This window comes from Heliangelus exortis, chromosome 14 (genome assembly GCF_036169615.1).
Source record: "Heliangelus exortis chromosome 14, bHelExo1.hap1, whole genome shotgun sequence".
NCBI classification, from domain to species: Eukaryota; Metazoa; Chordata; class Aves; order Apodiformes; family Trochilidae; genus Heliangelus; species Heliangelus exortis.
This window is the reverse complement of record NC_092435.1, coordinates 490,100-516,369: the sequence shown is the minus strand read 5'-3', so window position 1 is coordinate 516,369 and position 26,270 is coordinate 490,100. Positions and strand designations below refer to the sequence as shown.

The 26,270-nt window shown below is 50.1% G+C and overlaps 1 protein-coding gene across 2 annotated transcripts in view; it reads left to right on the top strand.

Moving 5' to 3' along the window:
* OPHN1 (oligophrenin 1) overlaps nt 1-26,270 on the top strand; it is a 46,690-nt gene that overhangs the window by 12,379 nt on the left and 8,041 nt on the right. For both annotated transcript variants that reach the window (XM_071758103.1, XM_071758102.1), the window contains exons 3-18: nt 2,693-2,754; nt 3,960-4,031; nt 9,354-9,455; nt 10,432-10,542; nt 11,208-11,312; nt 12,278-12,407; nt 13,657-13,757; nt 15,513-15,604; nt 15,728-15,806; nt 16,303-16,336; nt 17,712-17,774; nt 17,982-18,056; nt 19,719-19,803; nt 20,173-20,231; nt 21,633-21,738; nt 23,363-23,522. In XM_071758103.1, coding sequence (XP_071614204.1) covers nt 2,693-2,754; nt 3,960-4,031; nt 9,354-9,455; nt 10,432-10,542; nt 11,208-11,312; nt 12,278-12,407; nt 13,657-13,757; nt 15,513-15,604; nt 15,728-15,806; nt 16,303-16,336; nt 17,712-17,774; nt 17,982-18,056; nt 19,719-19,803; nt 20,173-20,231; nt 21,633-21,738; nt 23,363-23,522 — 1,436 coding nt within the window. The remainder of the gene's footprint in view (nt 1-2,692; nt 2,755-3,959; nt 4,032-9,353; nt 9,456-10,431; nt 10,543-11,207; nt 11,313-12,277; nt 12,408-13,656; nt 13,758-15,512; nt 15,605-15,727; nt 15,807-16,302; nt 16,337-17,711; nt 17,775-17,981; nt 18,057-19,718; nt 19,804-20,172; nt 20,232-21,632; nt 21,739-23,362; nt 23,523-26,270) is intronic.

Here is a 26,270-nt window from a genome sequence, read left to right as displayed (position 1 = left end):
TTGTAAAAGCCCCTTGGGAGCAGAGGGACCTGAAGCCACCGTCCCAGGGACAGGAGGGTCCCTTCTCTTGTCTGCAGGGCCAGGCTGGGGTGTCCTGTGTGCAGGAGCAGGAGAGGAACCTGCTGGGAATGGAACTGTGGGCAGAGGAGTACAACAGGAGATCAGGGCAGATGTAGAGCACTCCTGGGTGAAATGAGCACATTTCCCTGCTTCTGTTTTTGTTGGGGAATATTACTTTTTCACCAAGGGGTCCGTTGTTTCCCCCGTAGGGCTGTGCTGTGTTCCTCCTCTTACAGCAAACCCTGCTGGGGCTGAGCTGCTGTGCCAGGCTCCCCTGTTCCTCAAACAGCAGCAGGGTGTTGACATCTCTGTGGTTGTTTCCGTCCCCTGTGAGGGTGCCAGAGATCTGCGTGGGAGCCTGTTTGATGTGCAGGGCATGGGAATGGAGCAGAACATTCACCAGCATTTCTTATCATCCTCAGGGAAGGTGTTTGATCTGTAAATATGACTAATGGCCCAGTTCTCCCTTTTCATGTGGGCAGAGAGCAGGCTGACAGCCCTGCAGGTCAGGTGGTGGCTGTGGACACTGCAGGTGAGTCAGGGCTTGGCTGATGTCTGTCCTGATCAGGGCTTTCCCTTGGGGACATTAATGGTGACAGACACAGCACTGCCATGGGAGCAGCTCCTGCAGAGATGAACAAACAGTGAAACCCAGTGGTGTGTTCTTCCCTGCCAGGCATGGGAACCTGACATCCTCTGGTTTTATGCAGCAATGTTCCTGGACTGCTCCTGGCCAGCCAAGTCACTCCCGGGCAGCTCCCAGGAATGGTTGCAGGCAGTGATTGCTGGTGGCCTCCCTGCCCTGCTCTGCTGGGGTTTCAGGCTCAGGCTGGGGCCAGAAGTGCAGGTCCAGCCCCCTGCTCTGCTGGTCTGGCTGCAGGGTGCAGCCTCAGCCACCTCTTTGTGCTGCAAGGACAAATTCCCTGAGTCCCTCAGTGACTGCAACCAGGAGGTGTGTGCCTGGACTCCTCCTGTAGAGCAAGGGAAAAAAAACATCTATAGAAAATATTAAGTGCTGACATTTTCCCTATAAGTTCAGGGCTGCATTCTCCTTCTGCCTGTGGTAATTCTTTTCCTGGCTTAGGCTTCTGGTGCTGGTGTGCACTTGAGGTTTCACATCATCCTGAGTAACCACAGGGAAAGTCAGTGTGTCGGGCTGTGGTCCAGCAGAATAAACTGTTTGGGGATTGCATATGCTGGGCTCTGAAGCCCTTGCTCTGGAAGAGAACACAGAAGTTCCTGACTCATCAAAAGGTTCTGTTTTGATGGTGCCAGCTGAGGGGCTCTGTCACGAGGCTGTGGTTTTCCCTTTTGTGTCTGTCTCAGCAACTGCAGAGCAAATCCTCTGGCTCTGGAAGCTCAGGCTGGCTGTGCAGCAGAGCTGTGCCTGGCTTTTAGCAGAAGGATGAGTGCTTTTCCTGAGACACCACATGTGGATGGGGGGAGAGGGCTTTCAGCTGGAGGGCAGAGCACAAATGTGTCCTTTCCCCTTCTCTGTGGGGTGAGCACCATGGCTGTACATGCCTCACTACATGCGTGTTGTGTTCCCCTGTGTATTGCCCTGGCCAAGCTCTGCTGTCAGCCAGGTGCTTCTGAGCTCCTGGGGGTCATCTTCAGACAGTCCTTCAATTGCTCAGCAGTGTTCAAGTGCTCTGCAGTGAGTGCAGACTCTGCACTGCAGCACAGGAGCTCTGTAGGTTTTGCAAAGCCCCCCTGAGCTTCCCTGGCTCGGGGTGGAGGGTCCTTTCCCCACTGCCTGCCAGGTAGGTCCCAGGGCAATCAGATTGTCCACAGGCATCTGCAGCTGTGGGCAGATGTCTGCCCAGCCTTGTCTTACAGCCTCCTGGAGAGCCAAAGCTTCTGCAGTGTCATGCTCTGAGTCCTCTTCTGTGAGAGGTTTTCTGCTCTGCTACAGACACAGCCACTTCCCACATTCTCCTTCAGTGGGCAGTGAGCAGGGCTGAGTGTTTCCTCTTGGTGGTAATGTCGGTGTAGGGAGAGTCAGCTGCTCCTACCCAGCCTCTTTTTTCCCCAGGCTAAATAAACCTGTTGCTTCAGTTCATTAAAGGAAAGGTTTTATATTTTTATTGCAGCTGGACTCCAAGAAAATGCTGATTGAATGAGATATTTTGTTTAATTATTAACATTTTGGGGAGTGGAGTCAGTGCCTGTGACCATTTCTACACCTGCTGACAGACTTCGTGCTTCCTGTCACTGACTATAATCTTTGTCATTCTGGGCTGGTTTCATTTGCTGCCTTGGCCCTGGAAAGCACCTGCAGCATTCCCAGGTGTGGCAGAGCTTGCTCCCCACCATCCCTGGTGCTGGGAGCTGCTCCCTCCCCAGTTCCCCTGCCCTGCTGCCTGCCCTCCACCTTTGCACTGCAGTTCCTAAGGAGAGCTCAGTCCCCGTGTTCTCCCCTCCCAGGGCATTAATTCCCTCCTTGCCCCAGGCAGCAGCCCCTCCTCTCCAGGTTGTAAAGAACCACCCCTTGTGTCCAGCCCTTGTTCCAGAAGGGATCACCTCCTCTCTGCTTTTTGTCAAGCTGTTAGCAATGCTGGGGTGCAGCCAGATCAGGGTACCCTGGTGCCAGCTCCCAGCTCCACTCATCAGCCTCTTCCTTTCTTTACAGCCGAGTCCTTTAAGGAGTTTGCAGAGCTGCTGCAGGAGGTAGAGCTGGAGAGGTCCATGATGGTAAGCTGATCTGAACTGTGCTCTGGGAATTACTGCCTCCTCCCACTGCTGAAATGCTGAATCACATGCCTTGGTGTGAAACTTGCCATGGCAGGGGGGCTGGGAGCACCAGGACGTTGTGCTTTGTACCACAGCTGGCCCACTGTGCCCTACAGCCAAGGGGTGGTGCTGGGCAAGGAAGGGAGAGGTTGTCCCACGTGCTGTGAAACCTCTCCTGCCGTGGCAGCAGGTTTGTCCTGCAGAGCCAGGTGCATCTGAGCTGCTCACAAACTGGTTCTGTGGAGAGAGGAAGTGTTGAAGAAGCAAGATGTGCTTGTATCTTCCTTTGTGCCGTGCAGGATCCCGTGGGTCCCCGCTGTCCCTGCCCTTGCCAGCACATCAGGGCCATGGGCTGCCTCCCCTCTCCTGCTGCCCTGTGCCCTCAGCCTCTCCAGAGCTCCTCCAGAGTGAGCCTTGGCTTCCCCTTTCACTCTTAATTCCAGGAAAAACATGAAAGTTAGGCTCAGTGGAGAGCTTTTGCAGCATGCCAGGAATGTGCTGCTTGGCTCTGCTCTCCGTGCCTCACGCAGGGCGAGCGCGGGTGCCAGGCTGGTGGCAGGGTCTGGCTGTGCCAGAGGGACACCCGGGCAGGCAGGGAGTGGGGGGAAACACTAAGGGACTGAGGGTGAGTGGGAAGGTGTGTATTTCTTGATGGGTTACATCCCAGACACAGCAGCTGCTTGTGTACACGGGTGGAAGGGATCATTTCAGGGCTCATGGATGCTTTTAGGGTTGCTGCCCGACTTCCCTAAATACATTTTTTTGCCCTCCACTCCTGTACAGGTGCTCACTCAGAAGGTTTCACACTCTCACCATACTGATCAGCTTTAAACCTGGAGGAAGGGCTGTGGCAGTAGTGTTGTATCCCCTTCTCCTCCCCTGTTCCCTCTCTGGAGCACAGGACAGACCCTGTCACAGCAGGGTCCCTGCTGTCACCTATAAGGTGTCCCCAAAGCCTCCTGTGACGTGATTGGGGTTTTCTGTGTACTACAGATGGGGAGAAGTGGCTGTGGATGGGTTAAGTGACTTCACCTACAAAAAGAGAACAAGTTTGCAGTCAGAGGCATTAAAATCTAAGAGTTCTTGGCTTTTAGCCCTGTTCAGCCTCTGTTTAGGAGAAAATGAATCCATGTCCTGTAACTGAATTTTCTTTCTTTGGGCTGTAGGTACAGAATGCTAGTGATCTGCTGATCAAACCTTTGGAAAACTTTCGGAAGGAGCAAATAGGGTTCACCAAGGTAAGGCTTGTTTGTTTGTTTCAAATTTAAGCAGATACGTTTTCTGTTGCAATGTTTGAAACTAATTTTTTTCTCCTGTTTTTTGATTGGTCTTTTTTTTAAGTAGACAATCATTGTACTGTGTTTTGACTTCGTGCTTTCAGAAACTCCCCTGTTTAATGCTGGTTTTCAGCTTCTGGCACGAGAGAGTCTGTGCTGTGACTTTTAGTCTGATTTTTCAATCATAAGAGGCTCTAAAACCTTTTCCTGAATTCTTTGGGTTCTCTTCTGGCCTAATTCCAGCACTGTCTCAGTCCTGAGTGAGGAGTGCTTGTTTCAGCTGGTGAGCAAGAGATAGTCCTTGCTTCTTTCTCTCTTCTCCCCTTATTCTTTCAGTACTATAGTGAATAAAATGCTTGTGTGTGAGAGCAGAAGGGAGGGAGAGCAGCAGCGCCCGGCTTTCCCAACTTGATTATAGTCACAGGGCTTTTGTTATGAAATACTTAAAGCATCTAATGAGTCTTTCAGATGGACCAAACTTTTAAAGAAACAAACTATACAAGGCAAATCCTGCACATGTTGAGCAGAAAAGATGATTTTACCCCTGGTCTGCTATCAGGAAGGCCAGGTTCCACGTTACTCAGCGGCAGCTTGAAACGGGGCTGGCGCTCAACCAGCTCAGAAATGGAGAAGTTTTGGAGAACACTTGGAGCTTGGATTCAGCCCAGCCCATCTGGAGTCTTTGACGTTTAATAAATACAGGATTTTGAGAAATGACACTTGATCACCATCCTGCCCTCCGGGATCCCCCTGTGTGTGTGTAGCACACCTCTCCCAGAAGCCACACAGCCTGAGCCTGGCCAAGGCAGCAGCTGGGACCAGTCTGGTGCTGGCAGAGCTGCCCGTGCTTCCCAATGGGCACAGGGCAGAGCTTCATCACCTCCTCACCTCCTCTCCGTCGTGTTTTGCAGCAGGCATCTGTGTTATGAGCATGTGGACATGGCCAGGGCTGGGAGAAAGCTCCCTCCTCGTTGACCCATCTGCACCAGCCATAGGAGAAGAGTTGTGGGGAAGGAGTCGTGGGGTCCAGCTTATATCCCCCCTGGATTTATGGAACACTTGAGTCAAGGGGACAGTGGTCTGCAGTGATAAGATTGGAGTATTAAAGTGTTCTTCAGGCTTTTTTCTTCTTGGGTAGCCCTGGAGCTGTTTAAGGATGATTCTGCCTACAGCCTGGAGCACTCCCTGCTCCGAGAGCCGTGCCACCTCCTGCCATGGATCAGACACCTCCTCCTGCTCCTCATCCACACAGATGTGTCTCAGTGTGGTTGGTGCCACAGCCCCTGCAGTCAGGGGCTCTGAGCACCAGCAGGGATTCTTTTTGGAGCTCAGAGCTTGCCAGCCTGCAGAGCTGCTCCGGATCATGGGCATCCCTCAGCAGAAGGTGTGATACAACCCCGGGCTCTCACAGCAGGGCTCAGTCACTCTGCTCAGCCTTCCACCACGGGCATTGCCCCAGGAGATCTTCCCGGGTTTGCACCAGGGCAGGGAGGCTGGGGCCAGGCTGTGGAGCAGAGCAGAGACATGACACACAGAGTTTGTGCCCTCTGCTTCGTTTCCCATATTTTGGCAGAGTCTCCTTCTGTGAGATGTTTTCTGTTCTCATTGCGAGATGCTGAAGCCAGATAGGAAGAGCCTTTGAATTGGGTCTTTGTGCTGACTCTGGCTGGAGAGCAGCCAGCCGGGCTGGCCGAGACATCTGAGTCCACGTTAACCCATGTGCCTGGGGCTGGATGGAGTCTCCTGGTCAGATGCTGTGCTCCCACCCAGGGGAGCCCCGGGGGTGTCACCAGGACCCACCACAGCCCCCCCAGCTCCAGCCACCATCCCTGCTAGCTGCAGTCCCAGGGGATGATTGGTCTTGCCCTGACTTGCTGGAAAACGTTTGTGTGTGTAGACATCAGGAATAAAAGCAGAGGATCCCAGAGCCCCTGAGCTCTGACCCATTTCTCAGCCCTGGCCTCTGCTCGAGAGCTGAAGAGCTGGTGAGAGTTCGTGGCTGGGGGTGCAGGGCTCAGTAATAGATTTAAAAGAAAGAGAAAACAGTAATTTCTACTTGTTTTCCTCTCTGTGGGAGCGAGACCTCAGGCACATTTGAGAGAAGGCAGCAGGAGAACAAAAAAGACCAGGTTAAACTGAGGGTGGTTTTACAGAAACACTTTTAAATTCTACTCCCCTCAACAGTGTTTTATTTTTTAGAAATTATTGGGTTTTGTTCCTCTCGTTGGTGGCCAGCTGCACGTCCTGCTGGGTGCTGGTCCCTCCACCTGACCCCCTGTGGGTGTGCTCAGAGGTGGAGGCTCCCAGCAGGCAAAGTGTGGTGTGGTGTGTGCTATGGTGTTGTGTGTGCTATGGTGTGGTGTATGGTGTGGTGTGTGTGGTGTGTGTGGTGTGGTGTGTGATGTGGTGTGTGTGGTGTGCTATGGTGTGGTGTGTACTATGGTGTGGTGTATGGTGTGGTGTGTGTGGTGTGCTATGGTGTGGTGTATGGTGTGGTGTGTGTGGTGTGTGTGGTGTGGTGTGTGTGGTGTGCTATGGTGTGGTGTGTGGTGTGTGTGGTGTGGTGTGTGCTATGGTGTGGTGTGTGGTGCGGTGCTGTGCTGTGGTTTGTTTTTCTTTAAGAAGAAAAGAAGGAGCCACGTGAGCTGGGCTCCTCTCTCGCAGCTCACTCAGCCTCTTTTGAGGATGAGAATTTCACAGAATCCTAATTAGCAGCTGATGGTTAAGTGAGAGTTTTGGCAAGCCTCTTTGCCCCAGCCCTTGGCTGCTCCATCCCTCGCTCAAGCTGGAACCGCGCAGCAGCAGCCGGGTGCAGGGCAGGAGCAGGAGCTGCTGGTGGGTCCTTTGGGCAGCTGGTGCTGTTCTGGGGGCTCCTGTTGGCTCCTGGTGACAGCAGCATCTGCTGAAGCTCAGGGATCACAGCTCTGGGAAGAGCACCCTCCTTTCCTTCAGTGCCTCGGGTGGATCCGCCTCGCCTTTCCGGGTGAGCAAATGAAGGAAAGTTGGGTGGCTTCTTGGACTTGGCAAACCTCAATGGGAAGGTAATGCTGTCCTCTGATGAATATTCATGAGGAGCTAATTTGTGCTCATGTTTCCAGATTGTGCTTCGATCTGGGTGGGTTTTTAGTGTTTTTTTTGTCTTGGCTTGCTCTGTTCAGCAGCCAGCAAGCTGTTAGAAGCCTTGGCTTGACAATCAGGAGGGATTTGTAGTTCATCCTTCTGCTTTTCAGTTATATGCTAATTAGGCAGAATGGGACGTGCTTGGCAAGCCCTCTCTGAGTGGCCAAAAATGCCATTCTGTGCTGCACTGCCTCCTGCACAGCAGCAGTTCTGCTCTTGTTGGTTGGATTTGCAGTTGGCTTTCCATCCCTGGGGACTTTGGGGACCTGCTGCTGGTGTGGCCATGCCCTGGAGCCGCAGCAGGAGGGGTGAGCTGCAGACTTGTGGCACCGTGTTGGCCACCAGTGCTCTTGGTGCTCTGCCTGGTTTGGTGACTCCCTGTTAGAGCAGGGAAAACACACCCAGGGTCCTGTCTGGGTGAGAGTTTGCACCTCCTGGCACAGGCAGGCAATCCAGACCTGTGACCTTACAGACGTGGTGATTGCTGTTCCACAAACACTTTTACTTCCCTGGGACTGGATTTTCTTATCAGGGTGTTAGTCATGGGGGTGGTGTTTTGTTGTGACAGTCCTTCCTGGCATGGGCTCCACAGCTGCAGAGCTGCTCACAGGAGATTTCACTTGCAGAGGACTCTCTGCTCCTTTGGACCTGATGTGGGTTGCTTTTTATTCTCCCCCAGCAGAGGTTGGGGTGGCCAGGGGCAGGACTGGGAGTGCTGCCCAGGGTGGGCAATGAGGGAACTGTGCCCCAGGCAGCAGCCTACCCGTGTCTCCCTGCCCACCAGAAAATGACCTTTACTCTTCCAGAAGCTGTAGAGCAGCAGCTGCTGTGAGCAATGGGTTCAAAAGAAAGCAGAGGGTTTGGTGGGGGTCACCTTGCTGACCCAGAGAGCTGGGGTTGGGAGCCCCAGAGCATTCCACATCCTGTTAGACTGAGCTGTCCATGCAAGTGGGATGGGGAAGCAAAACTTCATGGCAGGAGAATGGAGTAAAGAAACAGAAAGGACTTTATTTAGGGAAAGTATCTTCAAAGTTTGCAGTCACTAGTGAATTAATGAAGAAAAGAACTGCTGGCCCCCAGCCTGGCAGAGTGCCTCTGTTTCATGGTGGGCTTGGTGTGTGTTTGCTCAGTCATGAGTTTCTGAACAGATTCAAGAGAACAGGATTCCAGGGCTTTGAGGAGATAACTGTGGTAAGATACCATTAATTCCACAGGAGGTCAGAATTTCCTATCTGCTTTCCACTTTCTTGAGAATTCAAAAACTAGACCAATGCTCTGGCCATCCTGTACACATCCTGTACCCTGTGTGCACCAACCCTCAGCTGCTTGCACCTGGGATGGAGGCTCCTGCCAGGCTCTTTTTGTTATAGTGATTCCTTCAGAAAGTCCTTTTTTCTTACCAAGTCAGCCCACCCTCTGTGTTTCCATGCCTGTGGTGGGCAGGTTGCAATAGGGCACTAAGAACCAGAGCATCTGCAGGGGACCTCAGGGGGGTGAAATCTTCACCTGCTGCCTTGTAAAACAGCTTTGTTTGAGGCAGCATCCCCCTGGGCCCTGCTTGGGGTGGGCACAATGCAGTGAAACTTGCGTAGGCTTTGAGGACAAGGTTTGTGATCTCCACTGCTGCTGGCAAAGAGACCATGGCTTCCCTCCCATGGATCACCCTGCCAGCCTCCTGCTTTCATTGTGATACTTTTCAAAAGCCTTAAAACAGAAAACTGCCCAGCTCCTAACAAATCTTTTGTTACCCCAGACATGTCTGACAAAAATATTTGCCCAGTTGTTTCTGTGTGTGAACAGCACACTAGGAAATGGTGAGCAGGTTGTGAAGTTTTAGTGTGTCTCAAGTTCACTCAGCATTGAAGAGATTGATAGGGGAACAGGACCTCGTCGGTGTGGCTTTTGCCACAGTACTAAGATGACAAAATACTGCAAGTGTCTCTGCCCAAAGTACTGCCAGAGCTTGGTCTCAGAGTGCAACTAATGCAGCACAGGCAACAGGGTGTGAAGGCAAAGCAAATGGGAAGTGAGCTCCTGTTCTGGATGGGTCAGCCAGAATCTTTCCATGGGGATGCTGAATTGCACACAAGTTCATGGTGTTATTGCATGTTCTTGTCTCAAAAATGACAATAACTGGTTCTGCTTCAACTCTTGCATTCACAGGAAAGAAAGAAGAAGTTTGAGAAGGATGGTGAGAAATTCTACTCTATGCTGGATCGCCATTTGCACTTGTCCTCCAAAAAAAAGGAATCCCATTTACAGGAGGTGTGTATGGAGTTGTCTTCAGAGCTGGGTACAGCACCAACACCACCAGCTGCTCTATGTCTTAAAAAAGGGGAGGAAATCATCCCTTTCAGTAACTAGTTGAAGTTGATAAGCAATTACTCGACCTAAATCCCAGGTTCCCTGGATGAGATCTGCTCATTGTGTCTCATTGTCATCTCTTGTTCTCACCTGTACAGTACAGGGCACTGATCAGTTTTCCTGGCACAGCTGGGGATTTGCCACCCTTTCCTCTGGCTTGGGGGACTGATCTGGCTGAAAAATGCATGGTTATTATTATTTTTGCCAGCACAGTCTCCTGCCTAGCCCCTGGTGCTTGCAGGGGTGGTTGTGGCAGCAGACTCGTGGTGGCAGAGGAGAGGTGCCCCTTCCAGCTGCTGCTGCATGTCACAACAAGAAAGGAAATCCCTGGCTGTCCCAGCCCACATCAGAGCAGCTGGATCAAACCAACTCTGTCAAACCAGATCAACCTACAAGCACCTTTGCAAGGCAAAATTTGTGTGAGCTGTGGTAATGCAGCAAGGCACGGTGCCCTTCCTGGTGCTGCAGCTCTGGAGTTGCTGGGTTTGGGTCACAGCTGGAGCCAGACAAGAGGATGGTGACAATGACCTTGTCCTTCCCAGTGCAGGGCTGTGGGTGGAGAAGGGTCTTATGCTAAAATTAGTTATATGAAAAATATGCTTATATGCTTTGGGAAAGCCTTGTCCTTGCAGAATGGGGTGAGGTTCTAGATCCATAAATGAGAGGGAGCCAGAGAAGAGCAGACCTGAGAAGAGTGGATGATGTTCCAGTCTTCTGGCTGTGTGCAAAGTGTGCAAAGCCTGGGCTGGACACCTCTGCAGGCTTTGTCTGAAGTGAGGAACAGAACTACTTGTGGGCTGAGAGACAAACGCTATTCAAATATTGTTAAGCTAGATGTGATGTATTTTCTTTTTTCACCTCTCCCTCTTTCTTCCAGGCTGACCTTCAGGTTGACAAAGAGAGACACAATTTCTTTGAGTCTTCCCTTGAGTATGTGTACCAGATCCAGGAAGTACAAGAAAGCAAGAAATTCAGTATTGTGGAACCGGTAGGAGCTTCCTTTTCTGTCAGGCCCTGTTGTCTGATGCTCAGCCATACTGACTTGCTGGCAGTCACGGGAAGGGATGAGTGATCAGGTTGGATTTGGTCCTGAGGAATCTTGTGATGGAGCAGGAGTTCACCTTGTGCACTTGGCTTGCTGCAGCTCAGCAGCCTTAGTGGTGTTTGCAGGGGCACGGTGAAGCCACAGACTTGTTTCTCAGGTCTGTAAGTTGATCCTGAGGAACTGGCTGGATGTTCTAGGTAGCTAGAGGCCTTGTTGGGAATTACTGGAGTTGTCTGGTGCAGTGGCACCAGCTCCCAGCTGTGTACAAGGGCCCTGCCCTGGCTGGGTGGCTCTGCCCCTGGCGCCAGATGGGGTTGAGCGTGGGATCCTGTAGGTCTCATGAACCTCAGTCTGCAGATCTGTGCTTGTTCGCCCTGCAGGGTCTTTCATTTTGGGTGTGTTTTATTGAGAGAGATGTGTGGGTGGAAGACCTGGGCTTTAGGGACATTGTGGTGAATAAGTCATACTAAAGCTTGCCATCGCTCCAAAATTGCAAGAAAAAAGAATACGTTTGTGTATGTAATTTCTGGAGCTGTTTCCTGTCTATCTTTCCTCTGATTCCAAATACAGAAGAGAAGTTTAATCTGTGTCCTTTCTCTCCTTTGCAGGTACTGGCTTTTCTCCACAGCCTCTTTACTTACAACAACCTGACAGTTGAGCTCACGCAGGATTTCCTTCCTTACAAACAGCAGCTTCAGCTCAGCCTGCAGAATGTGAGTTCCTGCCCAGCTGAAGTATTTTTTGCATGTGACTTCTGTGCTCATTTGTATTTGAACATGGCAGAGCTTTTCCACGCAGAATAGATTGTCCATGTTTGCATTGTGGGAGGTGCAGATGAAGTTATTTCCTTCCCATTTCACACACATTTTCTCCTCTCCTGCACAAGAGTCAGAAGGTGCTATTACAGTGCTATTGAGAAGGGGCTGTTGCAAATGAACCTTGTGCATAAGCAAGCCTGAGAATGTCTTCCAGTCTCACGAGGCTGAAATCCTACTTGTTTTCTAAAAAGGCCTCCAGTCTTGGTGGTAATGGTATCAGCTTACTGTGTGCCTTGGTGAGCTCCTCCTCTGGCCAAGTGTACTTATGGGGTGAAATATCTGTGTCCTGTTTCTTTTATCCTCAGTCTTCCATGGCTGGCCCTCATTCCCGTGGAACAACAGCCATAAATCTGTGCCAAGCTGAGCTTGCTGCTGCCTCATTGATTGGTCAGTCATTCCATAAAGATACCTTGGCTTTGTGCCCCATGTTGAGGGGACTCTAAAAGTGACTTCACACCAAGCAGTGTGGCTTGATCTTGTGAGGAATCAACAGCTTAGTTTTGTTGGTGAATACACCCGTTACTTAAACAGTGGTGCCAAGGGGAGTGCAGGTGCTTCTTCTGCTCCACCTACCCTTAAAATGTGCCAAGTTCTTTTACTGGATGAACAAGTGTCCTCCCAGTGATGACTTCTCAGAGCTGTTTCCACACGTGGTATGTTAAACCTTGTCTGCTCCATCATCTTTAAGAGCCCATTGTTCTTTGAGCTGGAGTTTTCATGTGAATTTGTGGAGTGGCTTCCATATTTTATACACTGGGGACCGATTAATTTCTTCCCAAGCACCTAGAGTTTGTCCAGGATACCTGAAGCTCTCCTTTTGCTCGTGTTCAGACGTGCTGCTTTTTGCTTTCTCACAACAGACGAGGAATCATTTTTCCAGCACGCGGGAGGAGCTGGAAGACCTGAAGAAGAGGATGAAGGAAGCCCCCCTAACCTGCAAGCTACCTGGGCAGCCGACCATCGAGGGCTATCTCTACACTCAGGAGAAATGTAATGGCTTTTGGATGTACCCCCATGCCCTGCTGCGGGGCTGTGCTCAGCTCCCCTCACCCAGTGCCTGGGGAATCACCAGCAGCTTTAGCTGCCAGCACTCTCAGTGGTGCCACAGAGCTTTCTCTGGGTTACATGAGCCATGCAAGCAAGGAGCTAATTGCCCTGTGCTCAAATTAGAGGAGATTTGTTACTCCACTGTATCATTTGTGCTCTGGCAGATTGCACCTTGGCTGCCTTTTATCTGTTGTCCATCCCAGTTTCCCTCTCACAGCCTCTCTGAGCACAGCTCAACTGGTAACCAGCCCTGAGAGTGAAGCTGCTGAGAGTGAAACTTGTTGTGATTCTGTGCACAATCAAATCACACCAAATTTCACACAAAAATCTTTTACCAACCCTTGCTGTAGCTTTCCACAGCCACACAGCCATGAGCACTCGGGGCAAAAGCCTGAATGCTGAGCTGTGGCCTCTGAGACTACAGGCAGCTTGTTTTGTGAGCAGGTAATTTTTGGATTATATATAGAAATGTTTTTATACTTATATTTATACATATGCTTATCCTGCTTTTAAAAGAAAACACGTAGGCAATAATTTTAGACCACAAACAAACACTGTGTGTTCCTGCATGTCAGTGAGTGTTTGCTGCCTCTATTTATGTTTCCCCTACAAACTGAGTATGAAGAGAGTTGTTCCTCCTGACAACTGCAACTTAAAAACAAATTACAGAAAACGTATCAGTTGAAGTATTTAATGTAAAGGGCTCAGGTAAGACAACAAAGGAAAGTGACAGTAAATCTAGTGTGATATAAATAGGAACTTTAGAGTGTTTTAAAGATGCTGTTGTCTTTACTGCCAAGTTTTCATCAACAAGAAAAGAGTGGTGTCTGTGTGAAACAGGCATTCAGGTCACATCAGCTCTTGCCAGTGTAGATCTTGGCTGGACTTGGCCAGACCAGCCTGGCTCACCACCAGAGTCCCACAAATACCCTTTCACCAGCAGTGTTTTGGGAGGGTGCTGGAGGCAGCTGCTGCCCTGCGTGCCTCTCCTCCTCTTCTCCACTTCTTCCTCTCCTCCTCTATCTCCTCTTGGCTTCTGCCAGTGCAGATGCCAGCGAGGGGGATGTCCACTCAGGGCCAGGGGTGTCTGTCCCCAGAGAAGCCTGAACATGTGGGAAACACCAGCCATGCCCTGAGGCTGCCTCCAGCTAAGGTTCCCTCTCTGACTCCAGCTCCCCATGTGTTTCTGCAGGGGCACTGGGCATCTCCTGGGTGAAGTATTATTGCCAGTATGAAAAAGAGGCAAAAACCTTACGGATGACACCCATGGACCAGAAGCCTGGAGCTAAGCAAGTGAGTTGGTCTCTTGCAGGGTTGCAAACACTGCCTTTCTGGACAAGCTGATTTTTACATTTATCCATGCAAAGGGACAGTGAATCTGGTTTGCATGTAGCCCTCTGGCAGTGATTACAAGTACTTGAGTTACTCAGGCTGTTAAATGAGCACATCCCAAAGCAGGATTTCTCTGTCTTTGCATGTTTGCAGTCACTGGTTTGTGATGTTGAACTGGAGAGGAGGAGAAAGCAGCAGCTGCAGCTTTGAACTGTGCTGTAAGGCACCGATTTGGGGAACTACTTCTTTTACAAAATGCTTTGTTTTTTACCAGTGAGTGGGGTGTCTGGGAGTTCCCTGCACTTCCTTGGTGTGACAGAGGAGGGGTAGGATGCAGGCATGGATGATGGAGTACAGCAAGTGCGTCCAGCTGAGTCCACCCTCCCTGCTCTGCCATGGAGCAATGTCCCCTGGGGATGTCCCAGCCAGGCGTGCTGTTCTCCAGCTTGTGATCTCATGGTCTGTTCCTTGGCAACCCTCTGCAGGCTGCAGCAATAAAATAAAATGTATTTTTTGGAAGCCCTGGGCAGAGATCTTGGCAAAGAAACGTCCAAAACATTGGCTGGAGAGATCTATTGTCATCTCTCCCGTAAACATGTCTAGTAAGGCTAGTTAATGCAGGGCAGGGGCTTGTAAAAATGTAAGTTAGTCTCTGTCTTAAACTTGCAGTCTGGTAATTGCACCTTCGGGTCACAGCTGGCCGCAGAGTTTCAAACACCACGAGTACAGAAAGTGCTTTTAAAAACCCCAAACAACCAGCACGCACACTCAGCACAGCCAGGAGCCCATCACAGCCCCGAGGAGGCTTCCTTCCTGCCAGCCTGGCTGGCATCTGCTGGATCTGCTCTGCCAGAGCTCCTGTAGGTGTGACAGGCTGTGACAGAGGGTGGTGAACACCTTCCAGGTTTGCAGCCTCAGCCCTGGTTGGGTCTGGTTGGTTGCAGGGTCTCCTGGGTGTCTCCTCAGAGTCCCTGCAGAGTCATGGAGATCTCACCATCATGTCACAACTGGACTCTGCTGTAGAGGCAGGTGATGCCTCTTTATTAAAGGAGATGAAGGCAAAGGGCCTGAGCACAGCCCTGCAGTGCCAGTCTTTCATCAGGGTCCACCTACGCTAGATTTGTTCAGTCAGGTGGTCTTTAAGGTCCTTTCAAACCCAAAGCATTCTATGATGATGATTATTCTAAAAAGTATTTTGTGTGAAGCTGTTTGGTCCATGCATACTGTAGGTGATGGGTAGTGCTGATTAATTTTGTGTATTTTGTGTAAAGCTGTTTGGTCCCTTAACACTGTAGGTGATGGGTAGTGCTGATTAACTCTGATAAAAATTAGGACCCAGTGGTGTCAGGTAACAGATGAGCAAGGTCCTGGCCTCAAAGAGCAAGGGGCTGCCTGGTGATGTTTGCTGATAGCAGAGTTCCTGCTTGGTGGAGCCACACAGCTTGCTGCTGAGGTGTTTCACACTGGCTTGCAGGGCAGTGCTGTGAAGTTGAGGATGTTCTGTGGCTGAGGAGGGAAGCCTGGCTCCCAGAGCCTCTGTTCTCTGTCCTCACTGATGTGGGAAGGAGCCTCTGTGTCCCTGGCAGCAAAGCCATGGGATTGGCAGGGCACCCCCTGGGAGCCCAGAGTTCTGTGGGCCCAAGGGTGCTGCCGAGGCACCCAAAACCTTTTCCTGTGTTTCTTTCCTTTAACCTTGGCTTTTGTTTTCTCTTCTAGGGCACCTTAGACCTGACACTGAAATCCTGTGTAAGGAGAAAGACGGACTCCATAGACAAAAGGTTTTGTTTTGACATTGAAACCAATGAAAGGTGAGATGCTTTGTACTCCGGTGCCCTCCAGCCCCGCCAACCTGGAGGAAATCCCGCTCTGCTGGTTATTAAAAAGCCCTTTTCCTTCCTCTGCCCCCCTGTCCCCGGGTGCACTCCGCGCAGGTCCGGGACCATCACGCTGCAGGCGCTGTCGGAAGCGAACCGGAGGCTGTGGATGGAGGCGATGGACGGGAAGGAGCCGGTGAGTGCTGGAGCTGCTGCTGGTACCGGGATCTGCTGCCCAGCAGTGGCCTCTGCCGGCGGGTCCCGGGGGTGGCACGGTCCCCAAGGGCTCCCGCACACAGCTGGCACAGCATCCCCTCTTTATCGTCAATAAAAACATGCGAAAATGTGGGTTTGTGTGGGGTGAAGGGCTGTCCTGGCACTCGAATTTTTAAAAGCAAACAAAGGAACGAACAAACCCTCAGCCCCTGTGGGCCAGACAGCCCAGCTGCTGTTCTTACGGGTACCTGAAGGACAGTTTCATGCTCAGGAAACTTCTTCCCTAGAAATAGGTGTTCCAGTGAAATGTAGGAAGTCAGCAAAAGCTCATATCAATTACAAAATGACATCTCCTTAGGGCATTGTGATTGGCTTTGGGTCATTTGTGGGGTGCTGCATTTTCTTTCACAAATAAACATCAAATCACCCTGCATTATGTTTCTGTCTCTTCCTCCTCCATTCTCTCCCCTTTTCAGATCTACCACAGTCCCATCACGAAGCAGGAAGAAAGTGAGTCACTCCTCTTGCTGTTCTCTGAGCTGTCGAAGCTGTCTGGAGGTCGGGCAGTGCATTTCCTTGCAGATACACTCGTCCTTCTGCTGAGCAGGCTGTGTGTTCCCTCCCTGGCAGCAGTGTAACTGCTTCCCTTTCCAGCACGGTGTCTGATACTGAGGCCAGATAAGACAGAGTTGTGAACAGTAAAATTTATTGATTGCAATGCGAAGTTTTTATTTAGCAAGAACCAGCAGGGTGCAGAGTTCAGTTTGCACCTCTAAACCTCAAAATAACAGAGGGGGAACAAGATCAGTGAGGGATTTTGAGGACATTTCCCTTAGAAAAGATTATAGGGAGGGGGTGTACAGTTCCCTGCAGCTCCCGTCCCATGTACTTGTCCCTGGAAGGACTTCCAGTCATATACCCCTCAGTATAAAGTTCCAAGTGGGTCTGTGCTGAAGGGTTTCTTTACTCATTCCTGTGTTAGAGCTAAGGTAGCTCTGTGCTTTTCACTGCTGTTGCTCAGAGAAGAGAGAATCATGAAAAACTTGCTGAAAACAGTGATTTCACAGGGCTGGCCAACATGGCCTCTGCTGTGGCTGGACTTGGCCTAGATGTGCCCTGTGGCAGTTTTTTCCAATGGAATGGTTTGTTTATATATAACAGATAGGCAAAAAAACCCATCCCCACTCCTCCCAAGTAACCCAAACACCCAAAATTCCAAACCAACAGCAGCATAGACATTTAGGAGAACTTCAGTACAAATATTTGCACTGAATAGAAAGATATGGCACATTATGGCTTGGACAGTCCTTCCAGATATGCTAGAATAAATAGCAGAAGTAGTACTGTGGTGACAGAAGCTGAAATATGTGTGTGGAAAAGCATCCTGACTGTCTGTGTGCTTCATGAGGGGCACAGAGATGGTCTGTGGGTAATGGGCTGGAACAACAGCCTGTGTTCTGCTTCACTCCATGGATCAAGCTGCATTGTTTTTGCTTTTTAATCTAGTCAAGCAGATAAGCAAAAATTACACATTCCTGCGATGTAGAAGAGCTTTAACTGCAGATTTTGCAGTGCTCTGGCAGTGATTAATCTACTCCTTATCAGACACAAATTCACACGTGGTGGAGCTCTGATTTACACTGCTGTTACTAAAGATAGAAAGGGGGTAGGGAGCAGTGCCATAACTCACAGTAAAATCAAGGAAAAACGGAGAACATATGGAACTCAGAATTCCTTCTCAGGCTTGAAAGAATGCCTGTGTTTTCCTGGCAGGGTGGGCGGGATGCAGAGGGGTGCGTGGCCCCGGCTGGGTGCGGGGGGGGATGGGGTATGGGCAGGGATGGGGTGCCCGTAGCTCACCCTCTGCCCCTCTTCTTTGCCACAGTGGAGCTGAACGAGGTCGGCTTCAAGTTCGTTCGGAAATGCATCAACGCCGTGGAAACGAAAGGTAAGGGGCCCAACTCGGCATCAGGAATGGTGCTGATGCTAAGGAGAGCAGAACGCTGGGTCTGTCCGGGCAGCTGCCAGGGGCAGACGCGGTTGCGATGAGCCCGCAGCCCGAGAGCTGTGAGCGGAGCCCCACTAGATGGGGCTTGAGGACTTCGAACCGGCTGGGAGAGCCTGGGCTGAGGCTCTCTGCCTCTCTCCTGCGCAGGGATTACCACCGAGGGCATCTACCGGACTGTTGGCAGCAATATTCAGGTGCAGAAGTTGCTGAACGCCTTTTTCGGTAAGAATTAATTCTTCCCTGCAACTGGATTGTCCTGTTTTTGTATCGTTTAAGATCAGGTTTCACAGAAATGTCAAGCGGGGTCCCTCTGAGCCACCCCTTCCCCTTTTCTGGGCTTTTTTCTGCAACCCAGTCTCTTTCCTCTGCCTTTGGACTGCACTTTTGGGTTTGTGGTGCAACCTGGATTTGAAGTCAGGTGAGTAGCAGTGACCGTGGGGCAGCGGGGTCAAGCCTTCTCCCATCATCTGCTAAAAATATTCAGGCATTTTTGAGTCACGTGCTGGGGACTTATTCCTGTCATCCAGAAAGAGATGAGCCCAAGCCCTCTGTCTGGACAGCAGCTCCCAGCCTTGGCACGAGAGGCTGGGGACAGTGACAGCAGGACCCATTGCTCACCCAGCCACCACAACTGCCTTCCCTCCAGGGCAGCCCCTGTCCCTGCTCTGGCTCAGGCAGTGGGGGACAGACCTCATGGTTAGGGCTTGTTAAACAGTGTGTGGGATGCTGAGGGCCGTGGGGTGCAGGCAGCCCCTCCTGGCTGTCACCCCAAGAGCTGGGCTGGCTCCTGTCTGCACACAGTGTGTGGGTGACATGGCAGCTTGTGCATTCCTGCCCTGCACCCAGCCCCGGGTTTCATTATAGCCTGTCAGCTGCCTGTCAGCTTTATACACAGGCAGTGGGCACTAATGTAGCTTTCAGAGGCTTTTACTATTGTTTACTCTGACTATTGTTGTTTATCAACCTGGCTGGTTGGGTGGGCATGGAGCTGTGTGTGATTCCCAGGGGTCAGGGCTGCAGACAGCTATCCAGTTACACTTGCCTGATGACAAATTATGAGCCTAAGCTGTTACTGCTTCTTGATTCTCACCCTCCCCGTGAGCAGCTCTGGGGTCTTCTCCTCTGAGTCCCACCAGTGAGTGGCTTCTTTTTTGATTTTGATTCGTATGGATTGGTCTGGTTGACCATGTGCCACCCTACTGTGTACAAACTCAGGATGGGAAGTCCAGCAGCACAGAAGCAACTGCTGCAGCAATGTTTTCATCCTGAACTTCAGTCAATAAGGGGAGATATTATTTTAATTTTTATTTTTTGTTTCCAGTGCCATTTGTTTATTTAGTCCAGCTGCCCCCTGTTCTCCAACCGTACCACAGACATGATGTGGTTGGTGAGGGTAGGCAGGAACAAATTGTACTTCCTCACTGCCATGCCTCCTCCTGAGCTCCCTCTTCTCCCTGCAGAGAGAGGGAATGTTTCCAGAGCAGCCTTTGGGCAGCAGCTGTGAAGGAGGGATTGGAGCTGGACAGTTCAATTACTTTGGCTGTCAGACAGCCAGTCTTGGATCTGTTGAAATGTGTCGTTTCTGCCAGCCTTGGCTGTGCTGGGGGAAAAACAACTTCAGAGGATATGCCCTCACTAGCCTTTCACCACTGCTTAAATGTTACCTTCTGCCTCTTCCCCTGCCCCAATCAGCACTGCTCCTCAGCCTCTCCCACATGCTGGCACTGGCACTGTTCTGCTTTTCCCACCCATGAGAACCAGCAGCTTTCTTCATGTGCTGGTGTAGCTCTGTTTGTCTGGAGAGCATACCCCTCCTGAGAGCCTGGGATTTATTTACAGCCTCAAGATGTGCCTTCTCTAAAAGCTCCTTTGTTCTTCCTCCAGATCCCAAATGTCCGGGGGATGTGGATCTCCAGAGTGGTGACTGGGACATCAAGACAATTACCAGCTCTCTGAAGTTTTATCTCAGGTAGTGCTGCAGGTCCTGCCTGCCCCCAGTGGGCAAAGGAGCTTGGGGCTGATCCAGGCAGAAAGCAGAGTGAACTGCCAGGGGTTAACATCTGGCTGCTGGGAAGGCTGAAGGTGTGACAGAGGCTTCAGGAAGAGGGTTGGATTTTTAATTTTTTTTTTTTTTTTTTTTTTTTTTTTTTGGGGGGAAATATGCCTGTTGCAGAAACCCCACTGTGGAAAAGCTGTTTAAATAATAGTGGGTGGGGGGGAGAAGCCTTTGGGAAGCACTGGTGCCAGAGGGTGAGCAGGTTTGCCTGTCTGTTTGCCTGTCTGATCTTTGAGGGTGTGCTGCCCTGCCAGAGCTCAGTGCTCTCTCTGGTCTCTGCAGGAACCTGTCTGAGCCCGTCATGACATACAAGCTCCACAAAGAGTTGGTCCTGGCTGCCAGTAAGTCCCTCAGCTGCCCCACTGACAGTCCTTGCCCTGCCCTCCCAGCCAGGCCCCAGCAGCATCACTCACACCCTGTCCTGCCCCTTCCACCCTCTGTGAGTGATGAAATCTGCAAGGGAGGTGGTAGGATTTCTTCTCTTCTTGCCTTCACCACCACAGTGCTCTTTCCTCTCACAGGGTTTCGTGTTCTCAGAGGGTCTGGATAGTCTGGGCACGTCAACTAACCTGAAACCAGCACAAGTGTCCCAGAAAAATTGTTTTTTCCATAGTATGACTGTATTTATTTTAAATCCTGCAAGGGAATGGGATGTGCTGTTGCCACACAGATAGATAGATGCTTCCTTTACGTCATGAAATTTGTCCTGGGGTGCTGAATCCAAAGTGTCTGCCACTACATGAAAGACATTTTTCTGCTGCAGCCCTTGGGATTAAGCCCTAGCCAGTATTAACAGGGATGAGCCAAGTCACATGGATATACTGACAGGGCATTACCTGTGCTGACCCAACCAGTCTTCAGCCTCCTGCTGTAGCCATTTCAAGCAATCCCTAAGAATTCTGCACTGGCTGCATCCTCAGAGCCTGCTGGGAGCTGGCACGCTGGGTTGGAGGCTGGAAGGATACAAGGAGGTGGTCATCTCCCTCAGTATGAGAGTGGTGGCACTTGGAAATCCATGGCAGGCTCAGCCCCTCTGGATTAAAGCATCCTTCACATCCCCAGCCTCCTCCAAGTCAACAAGAGGGGAGGAGAGCACCCACCTTTCCTCACTTCAGACTTCTGGGGAATTAACACTTGCTCTTTCTTGGAAAGAAAGATTTTCCACCACCTACTGATTGTGCTTGAGGCCAAGATTTATTCGTTTCAGAGCTGCTTATGTGCACACCCATAATCCCTTCCCTACCCTCCCTCAGATACTTCCATCATTAAGCTTCTCAGCTACCAAGATCCCACACTATTCTTTTCACACTGAGTATTTTATTGTTTCTTGATTATTTATGCTTCTTAGGGTGACCTCTTTGGGTCAGAGACTCCATTTTTTTCCTGCAGGACATTTTACCTTGTTACTTGGTGTTGCAGCTCTCGGGGCTGATCAGAGACCCAGCGTGGAGGCCACATGGTGCAGAGGGGGGGACCCAGCCCTGCTCAGAGGCAGAGTGTGACCCTGAGCTCCCTTTCAGGCTTCATTTCTCCCTCTTTCCACTTTGTTTTGTTTCTCACAATAATTACCCCGTTGCTATGTATTCTCACTTCCCTTCTGCTTCCCATGGCTGGGTTTGGCCAGCCAGCCCCACTCTGCACAAGGAACAGCTCCCACAGGTTTTCTTTGGCTTTATCTTTCTCTTATGTATTTCCTTGAAAAGTGATGGGCACAAACTTTTCTCTGTGTTACCTCTTTCCAGAATCTGAGAACCTGGATTACAGGCTGGGAGCCATTCATGCACTGGTCTATAAACTACCTGACAAGAACAGAGAGATGTTAGAGCTCCTCATACAACACCTCGTCAAGTAAGCAGATGTTTTGTTCTAATTGAATCAGCAGAATAAGCCTTTTTTTTTTTTTTCTTTTTTTGTCAGGTTTGCAAAACTATATCCACTGTAGTACCTCTAGGAATTTATGTCTGGGCTGCAGATTGTCTTTGCTACTCAGTGCACTAAGTGATGCTTCTCTTTCTAATTGCCACTTTCATCTCCTTTCTGACAAACACCAAGCTGGAAATAATTGTAGAACAAAAACACCCTCTGTCAGCAGAGCTGTAAACCTGTCACCTCTCACTCCAGTTAACAAGAACATTAGGTCTGGGGTTGAGAAGGGTTGTAGGACCTGTGCCTGTGGGCTGAGTGTGCTGCATGCTTTGATTGTTATCTCCAGCTCTATGAATTCAGTGTCCTGAGCCCTTAGAGCATCATGAAGGCTTCAGCCCGTCAGCCTGTGCTCTTGTACAGGCGTGCTGGACACTTAGTGGCACTGAGCAGCACTGCTTCCACCTGCTTCTGCCAGTGATCCACTGAAAATCCTGGGTTTTGTTGGTTTTTGTTGATAGTGGCACCAGCGCTAAGCTGGGAAATGGGCATTTTCCTGTCTCCCTGCCACGGAAAGCAAAGGCTCAGTGTGGAAGCTCTGCCCTCTCCACCCCCGGGAGAGGCTTGTGATGAGCCCTGGTGAAGCTCAGGAGCAAGGCAGCAATCTGTGTGTGGTCAGTAAGGAGCAGGGCTCAGAGCAGCAATGGCTCCTGTCTGGCTTGCCTTGGAGCCCTGCAGAAGGACCCTTCCCAAAGCTGGATGTTTCAGAACCAGGCAGGGCTGGTCTGGGGTTCTCACACCCTGCTGCTGGAAGGCAAGTGTGTGTCCCTGGGTGCTGAGCCCCTCTCTGGGGTGAGGAGGGCTGGCTGGGATCCTGCCTCTCACCCACAGAAGCTTTCAGAAGCTTTTCTATGGAAGTGGCAGCGTGCACATGGCTGCTTGTGGTGGCTGTGGTCATTCCTTGAAGTGTTTGCACTTCAATTCTGTACCCCCCCTCCCCGTGCTGACAGAAACCTCTTTAACACCAGAGCTGCGAGGCAAACCCAGAGTTCATTCCATGTCAGCATGATCTCTCTGGTTCCCTTCTGGCAGTGCCCACCCAGGTGGCTGGTGCCTCAGCAGCACTTGGAGCTGCTCCACAGGCTTGCACCTTCCTCCAGAGCTCAAAGGCTGCTGGACAGAGAGAGCTCTGTGTGGTGGGAACAGTGGTTCTTTCAGGCAGAAGGTGCTGTGTAGAGTTTTATTGAAAACCTCCAAAGTGTGCTCCCTGCATTCAGTCCTTCAGAGAGAGGAAAAATTAAAACCCAAAGTCAAGTTGTGTATCAATAGGATATTCCAATTTAAATTACTCCTTTTGTGTATATGTCGTGCAATGGCTTTTCATTGCAGCATTAAAAGAGAAGCTAGGAGTGGGAGTTGTCCCAGGCAAACATGTGTCACAGCAAGAGACAACATGTCTGGTGGGTTTGGGAACCAAACTAGGCTGAAACAAAATGGAAAAAAATTAAATGACTGGTTCCTGTGTCCTTTTTTATTGCTTAGAATAAGATTTGTTTGAAAAAAGCCAAACCAAACCAAACCCTTTTCCTTCTCTCCCTCCTCTCCACAGCATATGTGAGCACAGCCGAGAGAACCTGATGTCCCCCTCCAACATGGGGGTGATATTTGGACCTACCCTGATGCGGGCTCAGGAGGACACTGTGGCAGCAATGATGAACATCAAGTTCCAAAACATTGTCGTTGAGATCCTCATCGAGCACTTTGGGAAGGTAGGGAAGCAGCTCCTGGCTGCTCCATCCTGCTCGGGCAAACTTGCTATGGCAACGATGCAAAGCTCTGGAGCCTCCTTGGGACTGGGATTTTTTATATAAAATGCTCTTCTGAAATGCTTCAGAGGGAAACAAAATGTGTAGCAGAGCTGTTCCTCACTGTTGCCTTTAGCTAGTTCTGCAGGAAACCCTGAGTCTAGGGATTTTGGTTGTTCTTTTTAAATAGGAGGAATTTTAATTGAAAAAACACCTTTCTATGCCTGGACATTACAGGAGCTGATCCTTTGCTGAAGGTAGACCAGAGCATAGCTGGTGTCAGAGAGGATCCAATGAGCTTCCTTGTGCTGTGCCTTTGCCCTGCTGATCCCCAGGTCCCAGGTGGTGTGGGCAGGAGCCGCCGGTGTCCGGGCAGTGCAGCCTGGCCAGGCTCCTGCAGCCTTTGCCTTTCCTGGGATTTTTGCTGCATGTTTCTGCCTGTGAGCATTGCCTGGATGCGGGTCTGGGTTATCTGCTGGGGCAGGTGCTGAAGATCCACATGTAGACAACAGCTTTTTGTCAGGTGGGATTTTGTCTCCTGATGGGAAGCAGAATCTTCCACCGCCTTCTGTACCGGCACTTTCTCCTCCTCCTATCTGATGTAAGAGCTGAGGGTTTGCAGGGGGACTGGAGGGTGATAAAGATGTGTATTCATATCTGAAAACTTGAGCAGCATTTGTATTCAGACCAGCGTGCCAGGGACCAGCTTGCTTTCCTGGGTTGAGAGCAGCGAGTTTGGGCTTTCAGCTTTTCATAGTGCTTTTCATTACAGAATGTCCAAACAATCTCTTCTGTCTTAGAGGCAGGAAAGGTCGAAGCCATCCTTTAAAGGATGCTGTTTGCTGTGAGGAGAATGGGGTATTGCTCCCAGCACACATGCAGAAGGGAAGCCCCCTTTTTGGGTAAGGAAGAGGAGGCTGAGGCTGGAAGGGCAAGGCTCTTGCAAGAGTGGACGTGGAGTCGGAGCAAGCAAACAGGGACCAGATGGATGGCATGGGAGTTGGTAGTGGTGCTGAGCACTGGAACCTGAGAAATGGGATGAAATTGCTCAGAGAGGCTTTTGAGTATCCACACGAGAGGCTCATGAAAGTCACACACCCATTTCTTTGTAGGTCTCTGCAAACTCTTTAATAAGTTCCTGCAGCAGAAGTGACTCAGCTGTGTGCTGGGCTCCTCACTTAGCTTGCTCCAGAGCCTCTGTCCTCCTGCCTTGTACAGCCTGGGCTCCAGGCTGAGTCAACACACCCCTTACACTGCCACCTCTAAGAGATGGAATTAAATCTTTAATTAAACCAGACATCTCTTTGCTTGCTTTTAATTTCTTCAGCGATAAGGTGAGGTCAGTAACACTTATTAGATAGAGCTTGTAAGTTCAGCATCAGAGTGTCTTTAGCTCATACATGAGCAAACACAGTAAATGAGTCTGGAGGAGAAGGGGGTATGGTTTATATGGTGCAATATGAAGAGTCTGAGGAATAAGTAACTCTTCATTGAGTCTGGTTGGATAATTACTATTTCTACAGCTTACATTTCAGTTCCGTGGTTAAATTAAATAAGTTGATCTCTCTGAAAACCTTCACTGTACAAACCTTCTAAACATGAGAGTCTGTAAATACCTTTGTACCTGCAACTTATTTAACTTGGATTTTCATTTGGAAGGAAGAAGGAAAGCAGAGTCTGCACCCACATCTTAAAAAGCAGAGCTTGAGGTGGGTTTTAGCACAGGTTCCAGGTGCTGAAAAGTATCTCATGGAAACAGCATTCTGTAATATCTGTAAAAGCATCCATAGGGAACTTAACATTTTTTTTTCTCAAAAAAAACAAGTGTTGTCGATCTACAGGAATGATGTTTCAGACAAAGTTGCCCTGCTGCAGGTAATTCATTGCTATACTATGTGAGCTGCTGCTATTACATCATGACTGTTAATGTCACAGCAAATTCATCTGAATCCAGGCAGGTGGAACACACCAGACTTTGTGTTCTGGAGTGGAGAAGATGTACTGCTCCTGCCAAGGACAGAGCCCCTGCTGCTCTTAAGCACCAGCAGCTAAAGCAGGGGCGTATTTTTCTCTCTCATCCCCCATCTTGATTTCCCAGAACTGCTCTCTGGCTGGGAGAAGAAAGAACATGATTTGGTTTGAATTACAAGAGTGGCATACTTAATCAAATCAGAATGTAAAATGCCTTAATTTAAAAATATTTCTGGGTGACACGATACAATTGTTCTTCCATGACAAAGTGTGCTCTGGAGGAGCAGTGACCCTGCCCCTGGGGGGTGCTGACACCAAATGTTGTCCTCTGGGCTTGAGTTGTCATCTCCTACCAGCTGGGAAGGGACCAGCTCCACATTTTCCCAGGATGGGTCTTAGCAGCTCGTGCCACTGCATCCATAGTAACTCACTCTTTAAAGTCTGATAGAAATTCAGTTAATACCCGTAAAACACAGGAGCAGTTTGGTTTGGTCGTTAATGAGGTGTTTCAGATCTTCAGGAGTCTGCCCAGAAGCTTAATTCCTTTTCAGCTCTTAAAAAAAAAGCACTGACACAAACAAGAGCCTCTAAATTAAACCCAGCCAAATAGGTTCCGTATGACCAATGAGAAAAGGAGATAAAGCTCCTCAGCAGCTTTGTTCTCATGCCAGTATTTCACCTCAGGTAATTCTGTTGTGCCACTCACTTACTGTAAATCAAAGGCTGAAGGGTTTTTTAGCA